This window comes from Dendrobates tinctorius, unplaced genomic scaffold (assembly GCF_039654945.1).
Source record: "Dendrobates tinctorius isolate UK_male_01 unplaced genomic scaffold, ASM3965494v1 ptg000019l, whole genome shotgun sequence".
Classification (NCBI taxonomy): Eukaryota; Metazoa; Chordata; class Amphibia; order Anura; family Dendrobatidae; genus Dendrobates; species Dendrobates tinctorius.
In genome coordinates this window covers 47,497,832-47,520,687 of record NW_027361687.1, presented here as the reverse complement: position 1 = coordinate 47,520,687, position 22,856 = coordinate 47,497,832, and the positions used below count along the sequence as shown (strand labels likewise).

The 22,856-nt window shown below is 42.8% G+C and overlaps 1 protein-coding gene across 1 annotated transcript in view; it reads right to left on the bottom strand.

The window, feature by feature from the left end:
• Positions 1–5,928: 5,928 nt before the first annotated feature.
• LOC141082911 (Fc receptor-like protein 5) overlaps positions 5,929–22,856 on the bottom strand; it is a 114,125-nt gene continuing 97,197 nt past the window's right edge. Inside the window, exons 10-14 of the mRNA XM_073566961.1 lie at positions 8,647–8,772; positions 7,998–8,075; positions 7,476–7,544; positions 7,111–7,148; positions 5,929–6,462 (exon numbers count right to left, since the gene is read on the bottom strand). Of these exons, the coding sequence (XP_073423062.1) occupies positions 6,328–6,462; positions 7,111–7,148; positions 7,476–7,544; positions 7,998–8,075; positions 8,647–8,772 (446 nt within the window). The 3' untranslated portion in view covers positions 5,929–6,327. The remainder of the gene's footprint in view (positions 6,463–7,110; positions 7,149–7,475; positions 7,545–7,997; positions 8,076–8,646; positions 8,773–22,856) is intronic.

Genomic DNA, 22,856 nt, shown 5'->3' with positions numbered 1-22,856 from the left:
AAAGTCATCGCGCCAGCGGCTCCCCTGCTTGTACTGCCTCCTGGGCAGATGGTGGTATCTCTGCCAATTCGAGCCTCAATACCCTTGGAGGGCGTGGAGATGCAGGTGAAGCCATGCTACTCGGAGTGCTTGCCTGGTGGCCCGTTCCCTGACCACAGTGCAAAAAGGGACCGTCCTGGTGCACTGCGTCAACCTCGAAGACCAAGACATCGTCCTGAAAGCTCAGACCAAACTGGCCAAGCTAGTAAGGCCTTTAGAAGAAGTGCTGCCGGCCCCTGCGGTTCAATTGAGAGTGCAATCTGAGGACCCTTGAGAAGTAACAATCCAGACTTTACAGGCTACCGAAATCTCAGCTCAGGAGAATGGTCGAAACATCCTGGAGCAGATGCGGGCCAAGCTCTCCGGACTAACTTCAGCTCAGCTTTCCCAGATAAAAACACTGCTCGGACAGTACCATGAGGTATTTGCTAGTCATGAGGAAGATTTTGGATGTACCACCGCCATCACCCATGGAATTCCCACGGCAGGGGCGGCCCCCATCCGAGAATGATATTGACAGATTCCTCCACAACTCTACCAAGAGGTGAAAACTTTGCTGGCCCAAATGCTACGAAAGGGAGTCATACAAGAAAGCCAAAGCCCCTGGGCGGCCCCATTGTGTTGGTCCGCAAAAAGGATGGCACCTTACGATTCTGCGTGGACTATCGAAAGATGAATGCTTGCACCATTAAAGACTCATACCCACTGCCCCGAATAGAAGAATCCTTGTCCGCCTTGGGGAAGGCAATGTATTTTTTGACTTTGGACCTGGCCAGTGGGTACTGGCAGGTGCCCATGTCAGAAGAAGATAGGGCTAAGACGGTGTTCATACTGCCTATGGGACTATTTGAGTTCAATCGAATGCCGTTCGGACTGGCCAACGCCCCGGGGACCGTTCAGCGCTTGATGGAGCAGTGTCTGGGAGATCTCAATTTTGAGGCCACGTTGATATACTTGGACGTTATCATCATCTATGCTACCACATTTGAGGACCACCTGAAGTGGTTGGGGCAGGTACTTGGCCGGCTGCAAAAGTACGGGTTGAAGGTAAAACCCCAAAAATGCCACCTATTTCTCACCCAGATCGAATATCTGGGCCATGTCATCTCGGCAGAGGGCGTGAGGCCGTCCCGAGAAAAGGTTGCTGTCATTCAGGGATGGCCTACCCCTGAGATGATAAAAGACATGCGGGCCTTCCTAGGGTTGGCTGGATACTACCGTCGTTTCGTAAAGAATTTTGCATGTCGAACTCGAGCCCTGCACGACCTGCTGAAGGGGGCTCCCGCTGGGGCAAATCGACAGAAAATCCATTGGCAACAACCTCAAGAAGAGGCCTTCCAAGACCTTAAGGCCGCGCTCTCGGATGCTCCGGTGTTAGCTTATGCGGATTTCTCGCAACCGTTCATACTACACACTGACGGGAGTCTTCACGGGCTGGGGGCTGTGTTGTCACAAGTTCAAGATGGCCGGGAGAGAGTGATCGCGTGTGGAAGCCGCTCACTCCATGATTCCGAGCGCAACCCTGACAATTACAGCTCCTTTAAGCTCGAGCTCCTCGCAGTAGTGTGGGCCATGACGGAGCGGTTCGCAGAGTATCTGGCGGGCTCCAGGATGTAACTCAGTATCAGTAATATAATGTATGTACACAGTGTCTGCACCAGCAGATTAGTGAGTGCAGCTCTGGAGTATAATACAGGATGTAACTCAGGATCAGTACAAGATCAGTAATGTAATGTATGTACACAGTGACTGCACCAGCAGAATAGTGAGTGCAGCTCTGGGATATAATACAGGATGTAACTCAGGATCAGTAATGTAATGTATGCACACAGTGACTGCACCAGCAGAATAGTGAGTGCAGCTCTGGGGTATAATACAGGATGTAACTCAGGATCAGTAATGTAATGTATGTAAACAGTGACTGCCCCAGTAGAATAATGAGTGCAGCTCTGGGGTATAATACAGGATGTAACTCAGGATCAGTACAGGATAAGTAATGTAATCAGCGTCGGACTGGAACACCTTGGGCCCACCAGAGAAAATCATTCTTGGGGCCCACTATGTAGCTGCATAGAGTTAAATACCAGACCACCAATTGTGCGGTAAAACACGCTAATATCCGGGTATAATATAAGGTTGTACATGTCTTAATTATGTAGCAGGAGTTGGGGTAGCCTCCCTCATAGAATATAAAGCAGCCCCCTCATAGAATATAATGTAGACCCCTCATAGAATATAATACTGCCCCCCTCATAGGGTATAATGCACCCCCTCATAGGGTATAATGCACCCCCTCATAGGGTATAATGCACCCCCTCATAGGGTATAATACTGCCCCCCTCATAGGGAATAATTCCCCCCCTCATAGGGAATAATGCACCCCCTCATAGGGTATAATACTGCCCCCCTCATAGGGAATAATGCACCCCCTCATAGGGTATAATGCTGCCCCCTCATAGGGTATAATGCACCCCCTCATAGGGTTTAATGCACCCCCTCATAGGGTATAATACTGCCCCCCTCATAGGGAATAATGCACCCCCTCATAGGGAATAATGCACCCCCTCATAGGGTATAATGCTGCCCCCTCATAGGGTATAATACTGCCCCCCTCATAGGGAATAATGCAACCCGTCATAGGGAATAATGCTGCCCTCCTCGTAGGGTATAATGCTGCCTCCTCATAGGGTATAATACTGCCCCCCTCATAGGGAATAATGCTGCCTCCTCATAGGGTATAATGCTGCCCCCTCATAGGGTATAATACTGCCCCCCTCATAGGGAATAATGCACACCCTCATAGGGTATAATGCTGCCTCCTCATAGGGTATAATACTGCCCCCCTCATAGGGAATAATGCACCCCCTCATAGGGTATAATGCTGCCTCCTCATAGGGTATAATACTACCCCCCTCATAGGGAATAATGCACCCCCTCATAGGGTATAATGCACCCCCTCATAGGGTATAATGCACCCCCTCATAGGGTATAATGCTGCCTCCTCATAGGGTGTAATGCTGCCTCCTCATAGGGTATAATGCTGCCTCCTCATAGGGTATAATGCTGCCTCCTCATAGGGTATAATACTGCCCCCCTCATAGGGAATAATGCTGCCTCCTCATAGGGTATAATGCTGCCCCCTCATAGGGTATAATACTGCCCCCCTCATAGGGAATAATGCACACCCTCATAGGGTATAATGCTGCCTCCTCATAGGGTATAATACTACCCCCCTCATAGGGAATAATGCACCCCCTCATAGGGTATAATGCTGCCTCCTCATAGGGTATAATACTACCCCCCTCATAGGGAATAATGCACCCCCTCATAGGGTATAATGCACCCCCTCATAGGGTATAATGCTGCCTCCTCATAGGGTATAATGCTGCCTCCTCATAGGGTATAATGCTGCCTCCTCATAGGGTATAATACTGCCCCCCTCATAGGGAATAATGCACCCCCTCATAGGGTATAATGCTGCCTCCTCATAGGGTATAATGCTGCCTCCTCATAGGGTATAATGCTGCCTCCTCATAGGGTATAATACTGCCCCCCTCATAGGGAATAATGCACCCCCTCATAGGGTATAATGCTGCCTCCTCATAGGGTATAATACTACCCCCCTCATAGGGAATAATGCTGCCCCCCTCATAGGGTATAATGCTGCCTCCTCATAGGGTATAATGCTGCCTCCTCATAGGGTATAATACTGCCCCCCTCATAGGGAATAATGCTGCCCCCTCATAGGGTATAATGCTGCCTCCTCATAGGGTATAATACTGCCCCCCTCATAGGGAATAATGCACCCCCTCATAGGGTATAATCTATATGTATATAGCATATAGAGTTAGATAGATATAGATAGAAAGATAGATGTAGAAATAGATAGATATAGAGATAGAAAGTAGATAATGGATAGATATAGATAAAAGATTCATAGAGATAGATAAAGATAGATAGAGATAGATATAAAGATAGATATAGAAAGAAATATAGATATATAGATCGATAGGTAGATAGATATAGAGATAGATAGAAAAAAGATAATGGATAGATAGATAGATAGATAGATAGATAGATAGATAGATAGATAGATATAGAGATACATAGCTATAGATAGAAAGATATAGAGAGATAGATATATAGATAGAGATAGATAATAGATAGAGATAGATAATAGATAGAGATATACAGATATAATAATAATAATAATAATAATAATAATAATATAGACATATATAGATAGATATAGAGATAAATATATATAGATAGATGGCTATAAATAAAAATAGATATAGAGATAGATATAGAGATAGATAGATAGATAGATAGATAGATATAGAAAGATAGATATAGAGATAGATATAGAGATAATAGCTAGATATAGAGATATGTATAGAGATAGACAGATATAGAGTTAGAAAGATAGATAGATATAGAGAGAGATATAGAGATAGATAGAGATAGCTAGATAGATAGATGGATAGATAGATATAGATAATAGAGATAATAGATAGATGTAATAGATAGATATAGAGATAGATATAGAGATAGATGGATAGATCAATAGATAGATAAAGAGAGAGATAGAGATAGATAGATAATGAGATATAGAGATAGATATAGAGATATAGTGTTAGATAGAAAGATAGATATAGAGATAGATAGATAGATATAGAGATAGATATGGATATAGAGATAACAGATAGATATAGAGATAGATAGATATAGAGATAATATATCGATAGATAGATATAGAGATAATATATAGATAGCTATAGAGAGAGAGATATAGAGAGAAACAGATATAGATATAGAGATAGATAGATATAGAGATAGATGTAGAGATAGAAAGATAGATATAAAAATAGAGCGATAGATAGAGATAGATATAGAAATAGATAGATAATAGATAGAGATAGATAGATATAGATAGATATAAGAGAGAGAGAGATATATAGAGATATAGAGATAGATAGATAGAGAGAGAGATATAAAAAAAAACAAAACACAATACTCACCTCTCCTCCTCGCTCCCACGCTGATTCCGGCAGCCGGCTTCAGCGTCAGGAGCTGCCCCCTCTGCCAGACACACAGCGGGTGCGCGATGTAGTGACGTCATCGCGCACTGGCTGTGAGCCAGGAGCAGAGAGGACTGAGGGCGGCGCCGGCCCTGATTTACAGCTGTAGTCTGCAGAGCAGCTTACTGGGCTGGGGGCGGGGCCTCTGGGGGTGGAGACTGTGAAATGATATTCACTGCTTCGCAGTGAATATTCATTTCTCTTTAGCAGCGGGGAGAGGGGCTCCTGCCTCCTGACACCCGCTGCTGCTCCGCTGGCAGGGGCCCCCATAGCAGCTGCATGGTGTGCGACACACCACTGGCTGGGGGCCCCTGGAGCAGCGGGGGCCCTAGGCAACTGCTGGCCCTGTATGCCTGCAGGTGCCAGGGCCCACCAGATGCCAGGGCCCACCGGAGAATCCACCGGTTCTCGGTGGGCCAGTCCGACGCTGAATGTAATGTATGTACACAGTTACTGCACCAGTAGAATAGTGAGTGCAGCTCTGGGGCATAATACAGGATGTACCTCAGGATCAGTACAGGATAAGTAGTGTAATGTATGTACAAAGTGACTGCGCCAGCAGAATAGTGAGAGCAGCTCTGGAGTATAATATACAGGATGCAACTTGGGAACAGTACAGGATAATTCATATAAATAATATACACTGTGACAGTTCTGAACATTGCTATATACAGTTTGGTCACCAGCAGCATAGTGAGTGGAACTCTGGAGTATAATAGAGGAGGTAACTCAGAATCACTACAGGATAAGTGATGTAATTGTATGTCTGAGCAGGTGATAAGATGCAGTAACGGATCGGAGGCAGAACAAGGGTTAACAAAGGGTTTAATTCACAGGAGTATACTCCTCGCAGGGAGATATTTAAATGAGAGGGAGAGTTCTTCCCTAATACAAATAACACTTCTAGGGGTTTTAACTAATAAGGGAAGAAAATGTAAACTATGCACTTATCACTTATCGCACATTTAGCATGAAGTCTATGTATGTACTGAAAAGCATACTACGTGCTATCTCTACCTCATGGGTCATCACAGAGCTCAAGAGAAACAGGTCAATGCTTATGTCTATCTGTATTGCTTGAGTCATTGTAAACGGACTATATGGACTGGAACAAAGACTTGTGCAGTGGCGATGAATATTATTGGACCTCACTATATACAAATATTCTTCCTTCAGAACTGCACACATTAATGATCAGATGTTAATGCTAATCAGCATTGATGTTATGGGCTGTGATGTTATGGTAGATATCTGTAGAGTCAGACGTCTCAGGAGTCTTGTTATCTGCTCTGGTTCCAGAGGTGACCTTGGCACATTTAACCTTAGAATACAGAACCGTGATCTGGTGACAAAAAGGGTAAAACAAAAATTCTCAAAATAAATCTGTAAATGATTCTGAACAATGAAATGATGCAAAACTAAAATCAACAGAGAATTGTGGACTTGAAATAGGGTTTGTACAATCTATAAGAAAAATATGAATCTCACCAGTCAAGGTCTTATGGTATGGACCAGTGGTGGGAAAAGTAGTAGATATCGGCATAACAGTAGACCTCAGAGTCTAGACTGTAGACAATGATTTTAGGACTAATGGATTTAAGATGGTGGTCGTGTGAAGACAAAGCTTATCCTTATGTCATAATGGGCAAAATGGACATCATGAAAAGAAGGTCTGTAAGAGTGGCTTCCACTCTCATGGTCTTTAGCCATTCGTGTAACTGTGGCTGATATCACTGTTATTGGAACACCAGGGCATCTCAGATGAGAGCATGCCAACATTTTTACAGTGGTGTTCTCAGGAGCCAGTCCCTGCTTGCTTCGTAAACCTCCTAACCCAGGCCACATCGTGAAAAAGCTGGATCAAGTCAACCACATTGCCTACTACTATAAAGTCATACTTCCAAGCATATGAGTAATTCTTGAACTTTATGTGCAGTGTTGTCACTTTCTGCATAATTCATGTGACCATATTACAATTCTAGATACTTACATTATTTTTAGGCACGTCATCCGAGTAAGAGGAAGCAGCTGAAATAGGATAAAAAAAGAAAATAGCCATCAGTGGTTGTTTTATTCTCTGATGTGGCTACATCTTCTGCTCAGGGTCGAATTTTTGCTCTTTGGTTTATGGAATCACAATTGTAACACTCCACGTTATATCCCGTCTAGTCGTCAAATGATGACATCCTCCCACACACAAACTCACCAACAACGACCCACATTTCCATCCAAAATTACACTGATTATGGCTTGTAACTACAGGTATGAAGCTAAAGTGTAGACATTATAGGATGCAAACATCTAAATGAAAGATTTATTCCACCACTATGCATAAAGCTAGTAATTTGGATTTACCTTGTACTGCTTTGACAGTAATATAGGTGCAGCCATCATCTTCATTGTCAAGATTCTTCTTTGATGGTACTGTGAAAAAAGATGATTTGGTCAACCCTTTCTTTTTAAACCTCATTTGCCATGCAGATAAATCATTGATATGTCATCTCTACTGCCAGAACATACAGGAGTGAGCCTCATACAATGGATGCCGTGAATGGAAAGAAAAAAAGTTAGTGGATGGGAATGGAAAGAAAATGAAAGACAAAGTAAAAGGAATGGGAAATAAAAAAAGAAGCGAATGAAATCGAGAGTGATGGGATTTTAAGCATAGGAAAAGTAAATGGAAGAAAACGTGAAACAAACGCAAGTAAAAGAAAAAGAGATGGAAGAGAAAGCAATTAAAAAGGAAGACAAAATAATGAGAAGGAAAATTGAAAAAGAAGAGTGAAAGTAATGGAAATGGAAGACAAAAAGGAAATTAGAAAAGAAGAGAAGTAAAAATAAAGGCAATGAAATTAAAATTTGGGGTAATATTCTTACTATTTGCGTACACAACTTCTTGGCCGGTTACAGTATTTTGTTTGTTGACTTCTTCATTATTCTGCTCTCTTCTCATCACTTTTAAGGACAAAAGGGGAAAAATTAGTAAGAAAATGGAAAGTAAAATATTGGGAAGGGGATTTGTTTCATGCTTTCTTTTCAGATTTAGGCTCGACTCCATACTTCAAAAATATTATTAGAGTGACATATAGGTTATATGATAAAGTAATTAGTGTAATGATAAAGTAACAGAAACAAGTCGTAAGACAGAGTTTATACATTATCAATGAATACTACTAATCAAAGTAGCTTCCCAAAATTCTAAGGCGAGCTTACCAAGAATGACAATTTCTTCTAGCCCATCAAAACAACTACAAAGTCAAAAAAATCTGTTGCATTACTTGAAAACATTTTGCTGGCCTGTCTCCTGCCCCGCTGAGACATTATAGTGTGTCTGCTAATTCCATCTACGTAGTTTAGCCTATAGATATAGATGCTTTAATTTGAAGAGGGTTCTCCATTACAAAAACTCTTTAGGTTAATGGTCTCAAGAAATAAGAAATTGACCCTCGAATGTGCAGCTATCAGTAGCATATTATGACTAATATATGGCAGTTTTATTGGCTATATGGACAATATTGATCATCACCTGTAGATGGTGTTTTGCAACAACTTCGGGCAGCAAACCTTTTTTTACAGCATGTTATGGTAAGACCACTAGCAATGATGATGACCAGTAGTAGAATCCCAAGCATTGACCACTGGATGACACGATCTGTGAAACAGAGAAAAATAGGTAGTAAAAAATTCAGAATCATGATAAGGGGTTAAAAGCTTTATATAAGGACAAAAAGAGAAGGAAAAGAAGATGACAAAGGTTTAGATGAAGAGGAAGTCAGAGCAAACATGAACAAGACAAGCAGTAAAATACAAGAAGCTTCTAAAGATAATATCAACAACGACAAACTAAAAGTAGAACACAATGATGTGCCTTGGTACACTTATCAGGAGAGCATAAGGCTAAGTGCACACGTACCGGAACTCTCGCGGAAATTACCGCGAGAATTCCGGAATTCCATTCCGTGGGAAAATCGCATTTTAAATTCCCGCAATTTTCCCGCTGAAAAACTAGCATTTTGCAAGCGTATTTAGCTTGCAAAATGCTAGCGTTTTCCAAGCGATCTGGAGCATCGCTTGGAGAACTGATTGACAGGTTGCTCACACTCGTCAAACATAGTGTTTGACGAGTGTGACCAACTTTTTACTACTGAGGCCGCCTATGCAGCATCAGTAGTAAAAGATAAAATGTAAAAAAAATAAAAAAGGGTGTTATTCTTACCCTCCGATGTCCCGCGCATCCGTTCCCAGTAATCCTTTGCGAAAATGCCCGCGATGATGTCCGTTCTCGCGGGATCGCGATGACGTCGCGCGAATGACCGCGAGACTTTGCGATACAGCGAGAACGGACGCCATCGCGGGCATTTTCGCAAAGGATTACTGGGACCGGGAGCGTGGAGAGAGGCAGGAAGGCCGCGCGGGACGCCGGAAGGTAAGAATAACAATATTTTTTATTTTAAATTCTATTTTTTACAGGTATATGGTACCCAAAGCCCGGAGGACAGTCTCCTCTCCTCCGGACCGTGGGTACCATCTGCAATTGTTCTGCTTACTTTCCGCATGGTGTGCACAGCCACATGCGGGAAGTAAGCGGAACAATGCTTTCCTATGGGTGCGGGATCGCCGCGATTCCGCAAATTAATGAGCATGCTGCGTTTTTTACCGCGAAGCGATTCCGCCGTGGTAAAAACCGCAGCATTAGCACAGCATTGCGGAATCCCATAGGAATGCATGGGATGCTTATTTTTCGTGTTTTCGCGGCAAAATCGCGCTGTTAAAACCGCCGCGGAAACGCGAAAAAAACGCCACATGTGAACTCAGCCTTAAAGTAGAGTAATATGGGATGGGAAATATACTGCCAGGAAAAATATGCAGCTAATGAATTCTTTTGAGAACCCTGCTATTAGAATAAAGACCAAAAACAACAAATTCTGAATGAAAATAAAGGAGCAAAAGAAACTGACTGCAAACTAAAATGTGTTTATATAAATGCACAGCACATTGGAAACAAACAGGGAGAATTCTCACAGCACAATCGGTAACAATTCCAAAAAGAAATAAGAATTGGAAGCAATTAAAGAGACCAGAGTGGATGAATACATAATTTAAACACTTGATAAAAAGGAAAAAAATAAATGTATATTAAATGGAAAGAGGGCTCATATCTAAAGAAGAATGCAATGATGGTAAATTAAAGTAAAAGAAACATGTCACAAGGGTTTGTAGCAAACAAGACTAATCTAATACGTCCTAATTTCCTTCTATGATGGGATCACTGACTAGGTAGATCAGGGAAATATGGTAGGTATAGTATAATTTGACTTTAGCAAATCATTTGATAAAGTATCTCATACTATCATTATTGAAAAAATGACCAATTATGGAACTCATAAGGCTACGGTTAGGTGGATTCATAACTGGCTTAGAGATACTCAAAGAATGGTGAAAAATGGTTTCACATCCAATTGGAAGATTGTTTCAAGTGGGGTACCTCAGGACTCTGCCTTGGCACCAGTATTGTTCAATATTTTTTATAAATGATCTGGATAAGGGAACTGAAGGTAAACTAATCAAATTTACAGATGATGCAAAGCTAGGAGGGATAGCTAACACTAGAGAAGACAGAGAAAGGATTCAGAAGAATCAAAATAAGCTTGAACAATGGACAGCTGATAATATAATGGTGTTTAACAAGGAGAAATGCAAGATTCTACATCTGGGCAAGAAAAACAAAAATTACATCAACAGAATGGGAGGAATCAAGCTAAGCAACAGCTTGGGTGAAAATGTTGGCAGCAGATTATTCAGGATACTCTCCAAGCGTATGACAACAGAGCTTCTTTAATCAGGAACAAACAGGAACAATATATGATAAGCTTACTAGTTCAGAAATAAATCATTTGTGTGTCTCTATCTGTGCAGCATCTACAGCAGGCTGCTTCTCCCATACACAAACACAGGAAAACAGGAAATACAGTCACATGCTCTCCCTGTGTGAGCCTCTGGGAGTATTTTTTTAAGTTTATAAACAGCATACAAATCTAGCAACTAAACACTCATAGACAGAAATGGAGTTGTTGCACCAAACCTATTTCAACACCACCACTCAATAATTACTTATCCTGTTACTCCCATTGTGGTTCTAAAGTCCACAAAATCGGCTCTTGATATTGGCTTTGTCATACCATCAGCTATCTTCTTTTCAGACTCGAAATAAACAAACTCAAGTACACCATGTTCCACTAAGTCACGTATGTGGTGATGTTTTACATCAATGTGCTTAGTCCTTGCACTAGTCTTCTCAATGCTGGGAAGTTTAATGCATCCTTGGTTGTCCTCATAGATAACTGATGGTTGAGCTAATGGCTTACCAAAATCTTCCAAAAGTTGTTTCAACCAAATTACTTCTTGATTTGCATAAGCAGCAGACATATATTCTGCTTCTGTAGAAGATAATGCTACTGAAACTTGTTTTAAGCTGCACAAACAAATTTAATTTTCTCCTAACTTGAACAAGTAACCACTTGTTGATTTCAGATCACTTGAATCTCCAGCCCAATCTGCATCCACATAACCTCTGAGAGTGAGAGCTGATACAGATATCTTAAGATTCAGCCTTTGAGTTTCTTTAAGATATTGAAGAATTCTCTTAATTGCATTCCAGTCTTTTTGGCGTGCCTTGCTTACACATGGGCAGAGAATTCCAACTGTGGCTGTGATATACGGACGAGTTGTGGTTGCTATGTACAGAAGCGCCCCTCCCCTGCTTGTCTGTAACTCTCATTGCTGGGTAGCAGATCTTCTCCTTCCAACTTTAAGTAGGATAGATTCATTGATGTTGACGCACCTTTGGCTTCTGACACTCCAAACTGGTTTAGGATTGCGAAAATTTTAGAACTTTGGTTGAGAAGAAAACTCCTATCTTCCTCTCTCTGGATTTGGATTCCCAAATAATATGTCACATTTCCAAAGTCCTTAATCTCAAAGTGCTGGTTGAGAATTTCACCTAGCTTTGCAATTTTTTTTTTACATTGTGGTAGCCCAGTAAGCTCCCATGTCTGGAGTTGGTGAAGGCACTCCATCTCTTCATTAGCAGCATTTATCCAATTTTGCTTCTCGTGAACAGGCAGCTTTTGCATCTCTTGCCATGACTGTGGCTCTGGTTCAGGAAGTGTTCTGACCATATAAGAAAGAAGTATAGCTGGGATACCTTTGTGTTATGAAAGAGTCACCGAAGAGGAAAAACAAAAACAAGCTAAGCCCCAGAAAACCAGAGAGGTTGGTAACTAAGCGGATTGCAGACCCCCGATCCTATCCACACAACTAGCAGTAGCCGTGGAGCATACCTACGACGATCCTATATGCCTCATCACAGCCGGAGAACTAAATAAGCCTAAAGCAAGAAAAGGGGAAATATAAACTGCTCCAGAGCAGACCCCAAAGCAATAGACATCCCCCAAAAATGTATTGACGGTGAGACAAGATGAAAGCACAAACACAGATAGAAAAATAGGCTGAGCAAACAATGGGGCCCACACTAACTAGAAAGGACAGGAATGGAAAGATGCTGTCTGCAATCACGCACAAAACCCTTCCAAAAAATGTCCAACACTTTCTGATAACAAAAACCCTGAAGTCGCTAGACTTCAATTCCCTATATCAGCACTCTGGTATATTCTGAAGACAGAGCAAAAAGAGACCAATCTGATTAAGGACAAAAAGCAAACTGGCATAAACAGAGACATAAGAATGGAAATTCAGCACAGCCCCAGCAGGGGCTGGCTGACCACAATAACTGAGTAAACCAGACCAAATCTCTTGTGAAAAATAGCAGAGCACACTTAGCTTGAGAAGGCAGGATCAGAACTGGAAACCAGAACCTCAGGGCAGGAGAAAATCACCGGCACAAAATTAGGGAGTCTGCTGTCTTAAATCCAGTCAGAGACTCCTGATGTCCACTCACAGTCCTCCTCCTCAGGTGGCAGGTCTCTGCAATTTAGATCAGCTTCATTACGTGCTGTCACCACCAGAGGGAGCCCGGATGGAGAACTCACGACTCCTCTGTCAACACAGCCATCTCCACCACCCTCACCAGAAGCCAGAGGAAAACTAGAAGATGAGTTCACAACAGTACCCCCCTTGAGGAGGGGTCACTTAACCCTCCGCCACGCCACCAGGCCGATCAGGATGGGCCCGGTGAAAAGCACAAACCAATCTATCGGCATGAATGTCAGAGGCAGAGACCAAAGGATTGTCCTCCTGGCCATAACCCTTCCACTTGACCAAATACTGGAGTCTCCGTCTAGCCAGTCGAGAATCCAGTATTTTCTCTACCTCATATTCCACATTACCTTCAACCAACACAGGGTCAGGAGGTGCCACCATAGGAACCACTGGCTCAACAAACCTCTTTAACAGAGACTTATGAAACACGTTATGGATCTAAAACGTAACTGGAAGAGCCAATCGAAAAGAAACTGGGTTTAGAATCTCCAAAATCCTACAAGGCCCAATAAATCTTGGCTTGAACTTTGGAGATGAAACCTTCATAGAGATATTTTTTGACGACAACCAAACCATATCACCCACTTTAAACCGGGGACCAATGGTCCTATGCCGGTTGGAAAACCGCTGGGCCTTTTCTTGAGAGAGGGACAACTTATCCACCACTTGGTCCCAAATTTGCTGCATTCTCTCTACCACAGTGTCAACACCTGGGCAGGCTGAAGATTCCACTTGCCCTGAAGAAAATCGAGGATGAAACCCAAAGTTACAGAAAAGGGGCGACATCAATGTGGCCGAACTAGCTCTATTTTTTAGGGCGAATTCGGCCAAGGCCAAAAATGAGACCCAATCATCCTGATCAGCAGAAATAAAACATCTCAAATAGGACTCCAAAGTCTGTTTTGTTCTCTCAGTCTGCCTATTGGTCTGTGGGTGAAACGCAGAGAAGGATAACTGAATTTTCCAGCTTGGAACAAAAGGCTTTCCAAAATCTGGAGACAAAACTGGACTCCTCTGTCCGACACAATGTTCTCAGGAATCCCATGCAGCCGGACCACCTGTTGTAAAAACAAGGGAACCAACTCTGAGGAAGATGGCAGCTTTGGGAGTGGTACTAGATGGACCATCTTAGAAAATCTATCACAAATCACCCAGAAATGAAATCCATTGAGATATGGGTCCATGGCCTCTTGGGCACCGGCAAGGGCATCAACAACCCACTAGAATGAGAACAGGGTTTAGACCGTGAACAAATCCCACAAGACTGCACAAAATTCCTGACATCACGAGATAAGGCGGGCCACCAAAAAGACCGACTCACCAAATCTCTTGTACAAAAAATACCTGGATGACCAGCCAACGCGGAGCAATGAACTTCTGACATCACTCTCTTCCTCCACTGGTCAGGAACATACAATTTTCCCATAGGACAACGCTCAGGTTTGTCCTCCTGAAACTCTTCCAGGGCATGTCTCAAATCGGGCGAGATGGCAGAAAGAACTACCCCCTCACCTAGTATGGTAGTAGGTTTGGTCACAATAGGAGAATCAGCAAAGAAATTCCTAGAAAGGGCATCTGCCTTAACATTTTTAGTGCCCGGAAGAAAGGAGACCACAAAATCAATACGCGTGAAAAGCAAGGCCCACCTAGCCTGTCTAGGATTCAAGCGTTTGGCCGACTCCAGGTAAATCAAATTCTTGTGGTCAGTGAGGACCACAACTTGATGTCTAGCTCCCTCCAACCAATGTCTTCACTCCTCGAATGCCCACTTCATGGCCAACAATTCCCGATTCCCCACATCATAGTTGCGTTCAGATGGGGAGAACTTTCGGGAAAAGAAGGCACAGGGATTGATTTTAGAAGTCACCGGATCTTTTTGGGACAAAACAGCTCCTGCACCAATCTCCGAAGCATCTACCTCTACCTGAAAAGGAAGTGAGACATCAAGTTGCCGTAAAACCGGAGCAGAAGTGAACCTCCGTTTCAGCTCCTGAAATGCTGAAACAGCCTCTGGAGACCAATTCAGCAAATCAGCGCCCTTCTTGGTCAGATCAGTCAGTGGCTTAGCAATACCAGAAAAATTAGCTATAAATTTACAATAAAAATTAGCAAAACCCAAAAACATCTGGAGAGCCTTCAAAGAAGTGGGCCGAACCCAATCATAAATGGCCCGCACCTTGGCTGGATCCATTTCAATAGTTGACGGAGACAAAATAAATCCCAAAAATGAAATCCTCTGTACACCAAAAAGGCATTTCGATCCCTTAGCATACAGGGAATTTTCCCTCAAAATCCAGAACACAGTCCGAACATGTTCCACATGAGAATCCCAATCACTGGAAAAGATCAGAATATCATTTAAATAGATGATCAAAAACTTGGATTGGAAGACAGAAGGGGCATTAGTGAGCCCAAAAGGCATCACCAGGTACTAAATATGTCCCTCCGGAGTATTAAGTGCCGTCTTCCATTCATCTCCATGCTTGATGCGAATAAGATTATACGCCCCCCTGAGGTCAAGCTTAGTAAACCAGCAGGCACCTTTAACTCTGGAGAATAAATCAGAAATCAGGGGTAACGGATACTGATATTTAACCGTAATCTTGTTAAGAGAACGATAGTCAATACAAGGCCTTAATGAACCATCTTTCTTAGCCACAAAAAAAAACCAGCACCTAAGGGTGAAGAGGATGGTCTAATATGACCCTTCTCCAACGACTCCTTAATATAAGATCGCATAGCCTCGTGTTCAGGTACAGATAAGTTGAAAAGCTGACCCTTGGGAAATTTACACCCAGGCCTCAATTCAATTGCACAGTCATAACTCCTATGAGGAGGCAGGGACGCAGACTTACTCTCACTAAATACATCATAAAAATCAGCCAAATAGTCAGGAACATCATGAGACTGGGGAGAGGCGGAGAAAACAAGAGTGTCACCAAGAGCACACCGACAGCCCCAACTCACCACAGACACAGATTTCCAATCCAAAACTGGATTACGGATTTGCAACCAGGGGAAACCCAGAACAATAGTATCATGCAAATTATGCAGTACCAAAAATCTACAATTTTCTTGGTGGTCTGGGGCGACCCGCATTATCACGTGGGTCCAAAACTGAGGTTTATTCTCTGCCAAAGGAGTAGCTTCAATACCCCTTAAAGGAATAGGCGTCCACAGAGGTATCATGGGAAAACCACAACGTTAAGCAAAATCCAAATCCATCAGATTCAAAGCTGCTCCTGAATCCACAAAAGCCTTGGCGGAAAATGTGGATAAGGAGCAGATCAGAGTAATTGCCAAAAGAAACTTAGGCTGTACGCCAGCCACAGCAAATATGTGTGCAAAACATTTCTCTCGTTAAGGGCAGACAGAAATAATATGAGAGGCATCTCCACAGGAAAAACACAGCTTATTGCGCCTTCTATACTCTTGACGTTGCACCCTAGACAAAACTCTATCACATTGCATAGGTTCAGACATTTGTTGAAAAGGTGGCAACACCTCTCTTGTAGTTTTACATTCACGTAAACGCCGATCAACTTGAATGGCTAATGACATAGAATCGTCAAGACCAGAGGGAACAGGAAATCCCACCATAATATCTTTTATGGTTTCTGATAAACCCTTGCGAAAGAGAGCTGCCAAGGCACCATCATTCCATGTAGAAAGGACCGCCCACTTTCGGAATTTTTGACAGTATAACTCTGCAGAATCCTGACCCTGGTTCAATGCCAATAGAGCTTTCTCAGATTGATCAATAGCACTAGGTTCATCATACAACAACCCCAAGGCTTGAAAAAATGCATCCACATTAGTCAGAATAGGATTTTCAGGTGTCAAAGAAAACGCAGCAAGGAGATGACAATTTTAACCTGCTCGCAGAGCTCCCCGATGAGTTAAGCTTCAAGGCAAGAAATAATTTACAATTATTCTTAAAATTCAAAAATTTAGACCGATCCCCAGAAAACACATCAGGAGTAGGGATTTTTGGTTCAACAGCATGTGATTGAGCGAGATAGGCAGAAATTCCCCGCACTTCAGCAGCGAGCTGCTCCACACGATTAGACAATTGCTTAATCTCCATTAAGGAAAAAATCCTCCTACGGCCCCAGAGAATAAGAGGAAGAAATACATATAAAAAAATTCTGACACTTTTTTTTTTAAACTTTTTTTCTCCCCTGCTGTTGTGTACCCTAGAATCTGCGGGATGGCTGGTGATTCTGTTATGAATGAGTCACCGAGGAGGAAAAACAAGCTAAGCCCCAGAAAACCAGAGAGGTTGGTAACTAAGCGGATTGCAGACCCCTGATCCTATCCACGCAGCTAGCAGTAGCCGTGGAGCGTACCTACGATGATCCTAGACCCCTCGTCACAGCCGGAGAACTAAATAAGCCTAAAGCAAGAAAAGGGGAAATCTAAACTGCCCAAGAGCAGACCCCAAAGCAATAGACAGCCCCCAAACATGTATTGACGGTGAGACAAGATGAAAACACAAACACAGATAGAAAAATAGGCTGAGCAAACGATGGGGCCCACACTAACTAGAAAGGACAGGAAAGGAAAGATGCTGTCTGCAATCACGCACAAAACCCTGCCAAAAAATGTCCAACACTTTCTGATAACAAAAACCCTGAAGTCGCTAGACTTCAATTCCCTATATCAGCACTCTGGTATATTCTGAAGAAAGAGCAAAAAGAGACCAATCTGATTAGGGACAAAAAGCAAACTGGCATAAACAGAGACATAAGAATGGAAATTCAGCACAGCCCCAGCAGGGGCTGGCTGACCACAAAAACTGAGTAAACCAGACCAAATCTCATGTGAAAAATAGCAGAGCACACTTAGCTTGAGAAGGCAGGATCAGAACTGGAAACCAGAACCTCAGGGCAGCAGAAAATCACCAGCACAAAATTAGGGAGTCGGCTGTCTTAAATCCAGTCAGAGACTCCTGATGTCCAATCACAGTCCTCCTCCTCAGGTGGCAGGTCTCTGCAATTTAGATCAGCTTCATTACGTGCTGTCACCACCAGAGGGAGCCCGGATGGAGAACTCATGACTCCTCTGTCAACACAGCCATCTCCACCACCCTCACCAAAAGCCAGAGGTAAACCAGAAAATGAGTTCACAACACCTTTGGCCTTTCTGATCTGCTGAATGGAGGCTGACTTGGTTCTTCTGTGTCTTTCTTGGAGATTTCATAGCTTATCCACACTTCAGTGTTTTCCTTTTCAGTGTCTGGGTTTGGTGATTGAGATTCTTGTTCTTGCTTCTTAGGTTGAGTAACTCGTGTAACTTCAAGGAATCTGAGCAATACAGAGTTTTCATCAGTCACTACATCTCTGCTGATTGTTACTGTGTTGGTCTCTGGGTGAAGGATTCTGTATCCCTTTTGCGTTTCGCTATAACCCCCCAGTACTCCTTGCTTTGCGTGTGATTCCCACTTGGAACGTTTTTCTTTTGGGAACATACACAAAGGTTTTGCTACCAAATATCCTGAGGTGCTTCAGGTTAGGCTTCCCGCAGTTCCATAGCTCATATGGAGTTTTATTTGTGGCTTTATCTGGCACTCTGTTTTGAAGATAGCACGCTATCATGATGGCTTCTCCTAAATACGTTGTAGGTGGATTTGCATCAAACAACATACGTCTTCCACTTTCACAGACAGTACGGTTCTTTCTCGCTGCAATGCCATTTTGTTCTGGGTTGTATGGAATGGTAGTATGGAACACTATTCCATCCTTTTTCAAAATGGTTTGCACCTTGCCACTTGTATGTTCGGTTCAATTATCTGCATGCAGGGCAAATTTGTTAAACACTACAGCAAGATATTCTCCAAGTTTCTGTGGAACTTCATCCTTACTGTGAAGCAGGTAGGCGACTGTATATCTGGAGTAGAGATGAGCGACTTTGCCTTTTTTAGGGTCAAGTAGGGTTTCAAGAAACCCGACTTTCTCAAAAGTCGAGTCGAACGAAATCGGGCGACTATCGTGAAAAGACGAAGGTCCGACAGAAACACGAAACCCAATGCAAGTCAATGGGGAAGCAAAGCCGGCAGGGAGTGGAGGACAGTAAACACACCTACATGCCAGAGCGCTTTATTTTAAAGTGCGCAAAATCTCTCTCTCCCCTCACGTTGCACATGTCATCTCGTTGCCCACAGTGTACATCCTTGCTCAGTGGCTGAAAAAAGTCACCTGCAAGCATTCTGGGAAATCCGACTTTGGTGCTCGTTTTGCCGACCACATGGCCGACTTCACGCTGTGGTCGGGTTTCGGTCGGCGAAACCCAACTTTGCCATAAGTCGGCGACTTTTGAATCTGGCCGACCTGTTTCGCTCAACTCTAATCTGGAGTAGTCATCAATAAATGTGAGAAAATATCTCTTCTTGCTAGGAGTTTGAACACTCATTGGACCCCATTTATCTGTATGTATCAGATCCATTGACTGTGCAGATCCAGTGGTGCTTATTTTAGAAAAGGATTTTCTGGACATTTTCCCTTTAAAACAGCTAGTGCACTTCATCATTTGACTACACTGGTTGATTTCAATACAATTTGCAAGTTGAGCTAGCTTCCTTACTGCTTCTGGGTCTATGTGTCCAAGACATCTGTGCCATACATGGATACAGTTCTTATGCAGATCTTGTCTAGCACTGTACACTCTTTCTAGCATTTTAGCTGATAAAGTTCATCTTGGATTTTTCCTTCGGCAAGAATGTGACCCTTCTTTGAGATGATGCAGCTGTTATCTCTAAAAGTAATTACATTCCCTTTTGCTTGAGCATCTTTACTGACAGAAGATTGCTTTCAAGACTAGGAACATAGAGAACATCCTTTATTGGGATCTTTCTGCTTTGTGTTGAGGAAACTGGACAGTGGAAGTAGCAGTCTCCTACTCCTTCTGAAGTCATATAGTGACTATTAGCTAAGATGACCTTTTCTGACTTGCTTTCTTTAAGGTCAGTGAAGAAATCATTGTTACTTGTCATATGGCTGCTTGCACCAGAATGTGTACACCATATATGCTTTGCAGATGGGCCTGTACTGGCATTAAATGCAGCTTCAACACATGCAGAATCTTCCTTTACAGCTGTTTTAACCCTTTGATGACTGTTCTGCTTTTTAAGCTGACTCATTCTTGCTTTCCAAATTCTGCAGTCTGCTTTAAGGTGGCCAGACTTTTTTGCAGACAAAACATTCACAAGTTTCTCTTAGATTGCTCCTATATTTAGGGAAATCCTGTGTCTTTAATGCTGTTTCTGCTCTAGATTCAATACTGCTGCTTACAAGCTGCGTTTTTCTCTTGCATTTATCCACAAGTTTGCCTTTAACATACTCTAGTGTCAGCTCATCATCTGGCTGTGCATCTAATGCAGTCATGAGTGTGTCATAACTTTCTGGAAGACCACTTAATAAAAGTGCAGCAACATGAAAATCTTTAATTTCTTCTCCAATACCCCTGAGATGCTCCACAATCTCTAGGGTGTTTCTTATACAGTCCTGCATATTCTGTTGATCATTTACCTTAAACTGATACAGCTTTCTCATGAGATAAAGCTTATTGCTGAGATTTGATCTTCCATGCACTTTCTGCAACTCATCCCACATCTCCTTTACAGTTGCACATATGCACACTCTGACTATCATCTACACGGAGGGAGATCGTGCTTTGTGCTTTCTGATCCTTCTCTATGCAATCATCTGGTAATGGATGAGTCACTTTTTCCTGAGTATATTTCTCATGAGCAGCATCTTCACCTTGAATTTCCACTACTGGTAATTCTGGTTAGTGAGGCTTGGCACTGAGAACTTGACAGGATAGCTGCTAGTAGACATCTTCTCTGTTGTTCTGTGCTGCTTTTGCTTTGAACTTCTGTTGCTGTGTTACTCTGGGGTTCTGTGTCACTCAGGGCCTATAACCTGGGCAGCTGATTATTCAGGTTACTCTCCAAGCATGTGACAACAGAGTTTCTTTATTCGGGAACAAACGGAATAATAGATAAGCTTACTAGATCAGGAATAAATCATTTGTGTGTCTCTATCTGTGCATCATCTGCAGCAGGCTGCTTCTCTCATACACAGACACAGGAAAACAGGAAATACAGTCACATGCTGTCCCTGTGTGAGCCTCTGGGAGGTTTTTTTTTACTTTATAAACCACAAATCTAGCAACGAAACACTCATCAACAGGAATGGAGTTGTTGCACCAAACATATTCCAACAGAAAAAGACTTGGATATACTAATAGATCATAGACTGCACAAGTCAACATTGTGTTGGAGCAGCAAAAAGGCAAGCACAGTTCTAGGTAGTATCAAGAGAAGCAGAGAGTCTAGATCACATGAAGTAATTATCCCCCCCTCTAATCCTGGTTGGTCAGGCCTCATCTGGAATACTGCGTCCAGTTCTGGGCACCACGTTTTAAGAATGATATTGAAAAGTTGGAACAAGTTCAGAGAAGAGCTACCAGGATGGTGAGCGGACTGCAAAGCATGTCCAGCGAGAAATAGTTAAAGAATCTGGGAATATTTACCTTGCAAAAAAGAAGGCTAAGGGGAAACTTGATAGCTGTCTACAAATATCTGACAGGATGTCACAGTGTAGCGGAATCATCTTTAGGCTATGTGCCCACGCTAGCATTTTTAAACGCTCCAGAAACTGATCCCCTTCCCAGAAAACACGCATCTTTTTTCCGCGCATTTCTTGCGTGTTTCGTGCAAAAAAACCGTGCGTTTTTGACGCATTTTTTGACACGCGTTTTCTGGGAACATTGGGGATGGCTAAAACCTCTCAGCTATGCGGAAATTAATGAGCATGCTGCATTTTTAGCCGCTATGCGATTCCTGAGCGGTTAAAAACGCATGCATTGGCACAAAAAGCCAAAAACGCATGCTAATTAATTAGAAGCTTCTTTTAAGCATTTCTGCAGCATATGAGCCGGCACAAACGCTGCGGAAAAGCTTAAAAAAATGCAACATGGGCACACAGCCTTACTCTCATTTACACATGAAAATACAAGGAGCAATGGAATGAAACTGAAAGGGAGGAAACACAGATTAGGCTAGTTTCACACTTGCTTTTTTTTGCAGCGCGTTTTTCCCGCAAAAAAACGCATTGAAAAAACGCATACATAAGCATACAACTGCTGCGTTTTTTTCAAGCATTTTTATGAGCATGCATGAAAAAAACGCAGCGTTTTTATGCGTTTGTATGCGTTTTTAGCGCGTTTTTACCGCGTTTGCGTTTTTTTCCAACATTTTTAGGTGGCCCCTCACACTACCCAAACCATGACTTTACTAACCCTAACCCTGACCCTAACCCTAACCCTAACCCTGACCCTAACCCTAACCCTAACCCTGACCCTAACCCTTAACCAAATCATACTTAACCCTAACCCAAACCCTAAACCCTAACTAACCCTAACCCTAACCCTAACCCTGACCCTAACCCTAACCCTGACCCTAACCCTGACCCTAACCCTAACCCTAACCCTAACCCTGACCCTAACCCTAACCCTAACCCTGACCCTAACCCTTAACAAAACCATACTTAACCCTAACCCTGACCCTGACCCTAACCCTAACCCTAACCCTAACCCTAACCCTGACCCTAACCCTAACCCTAACCCTAACCCTAACCCTAACCCTGACCCTAACCCTTAACAAAACCATACTTAACCCTAATCCTGACCCTAACCCTGACCCTAATCCTTAACAAAACCATACTTAACCCTAAC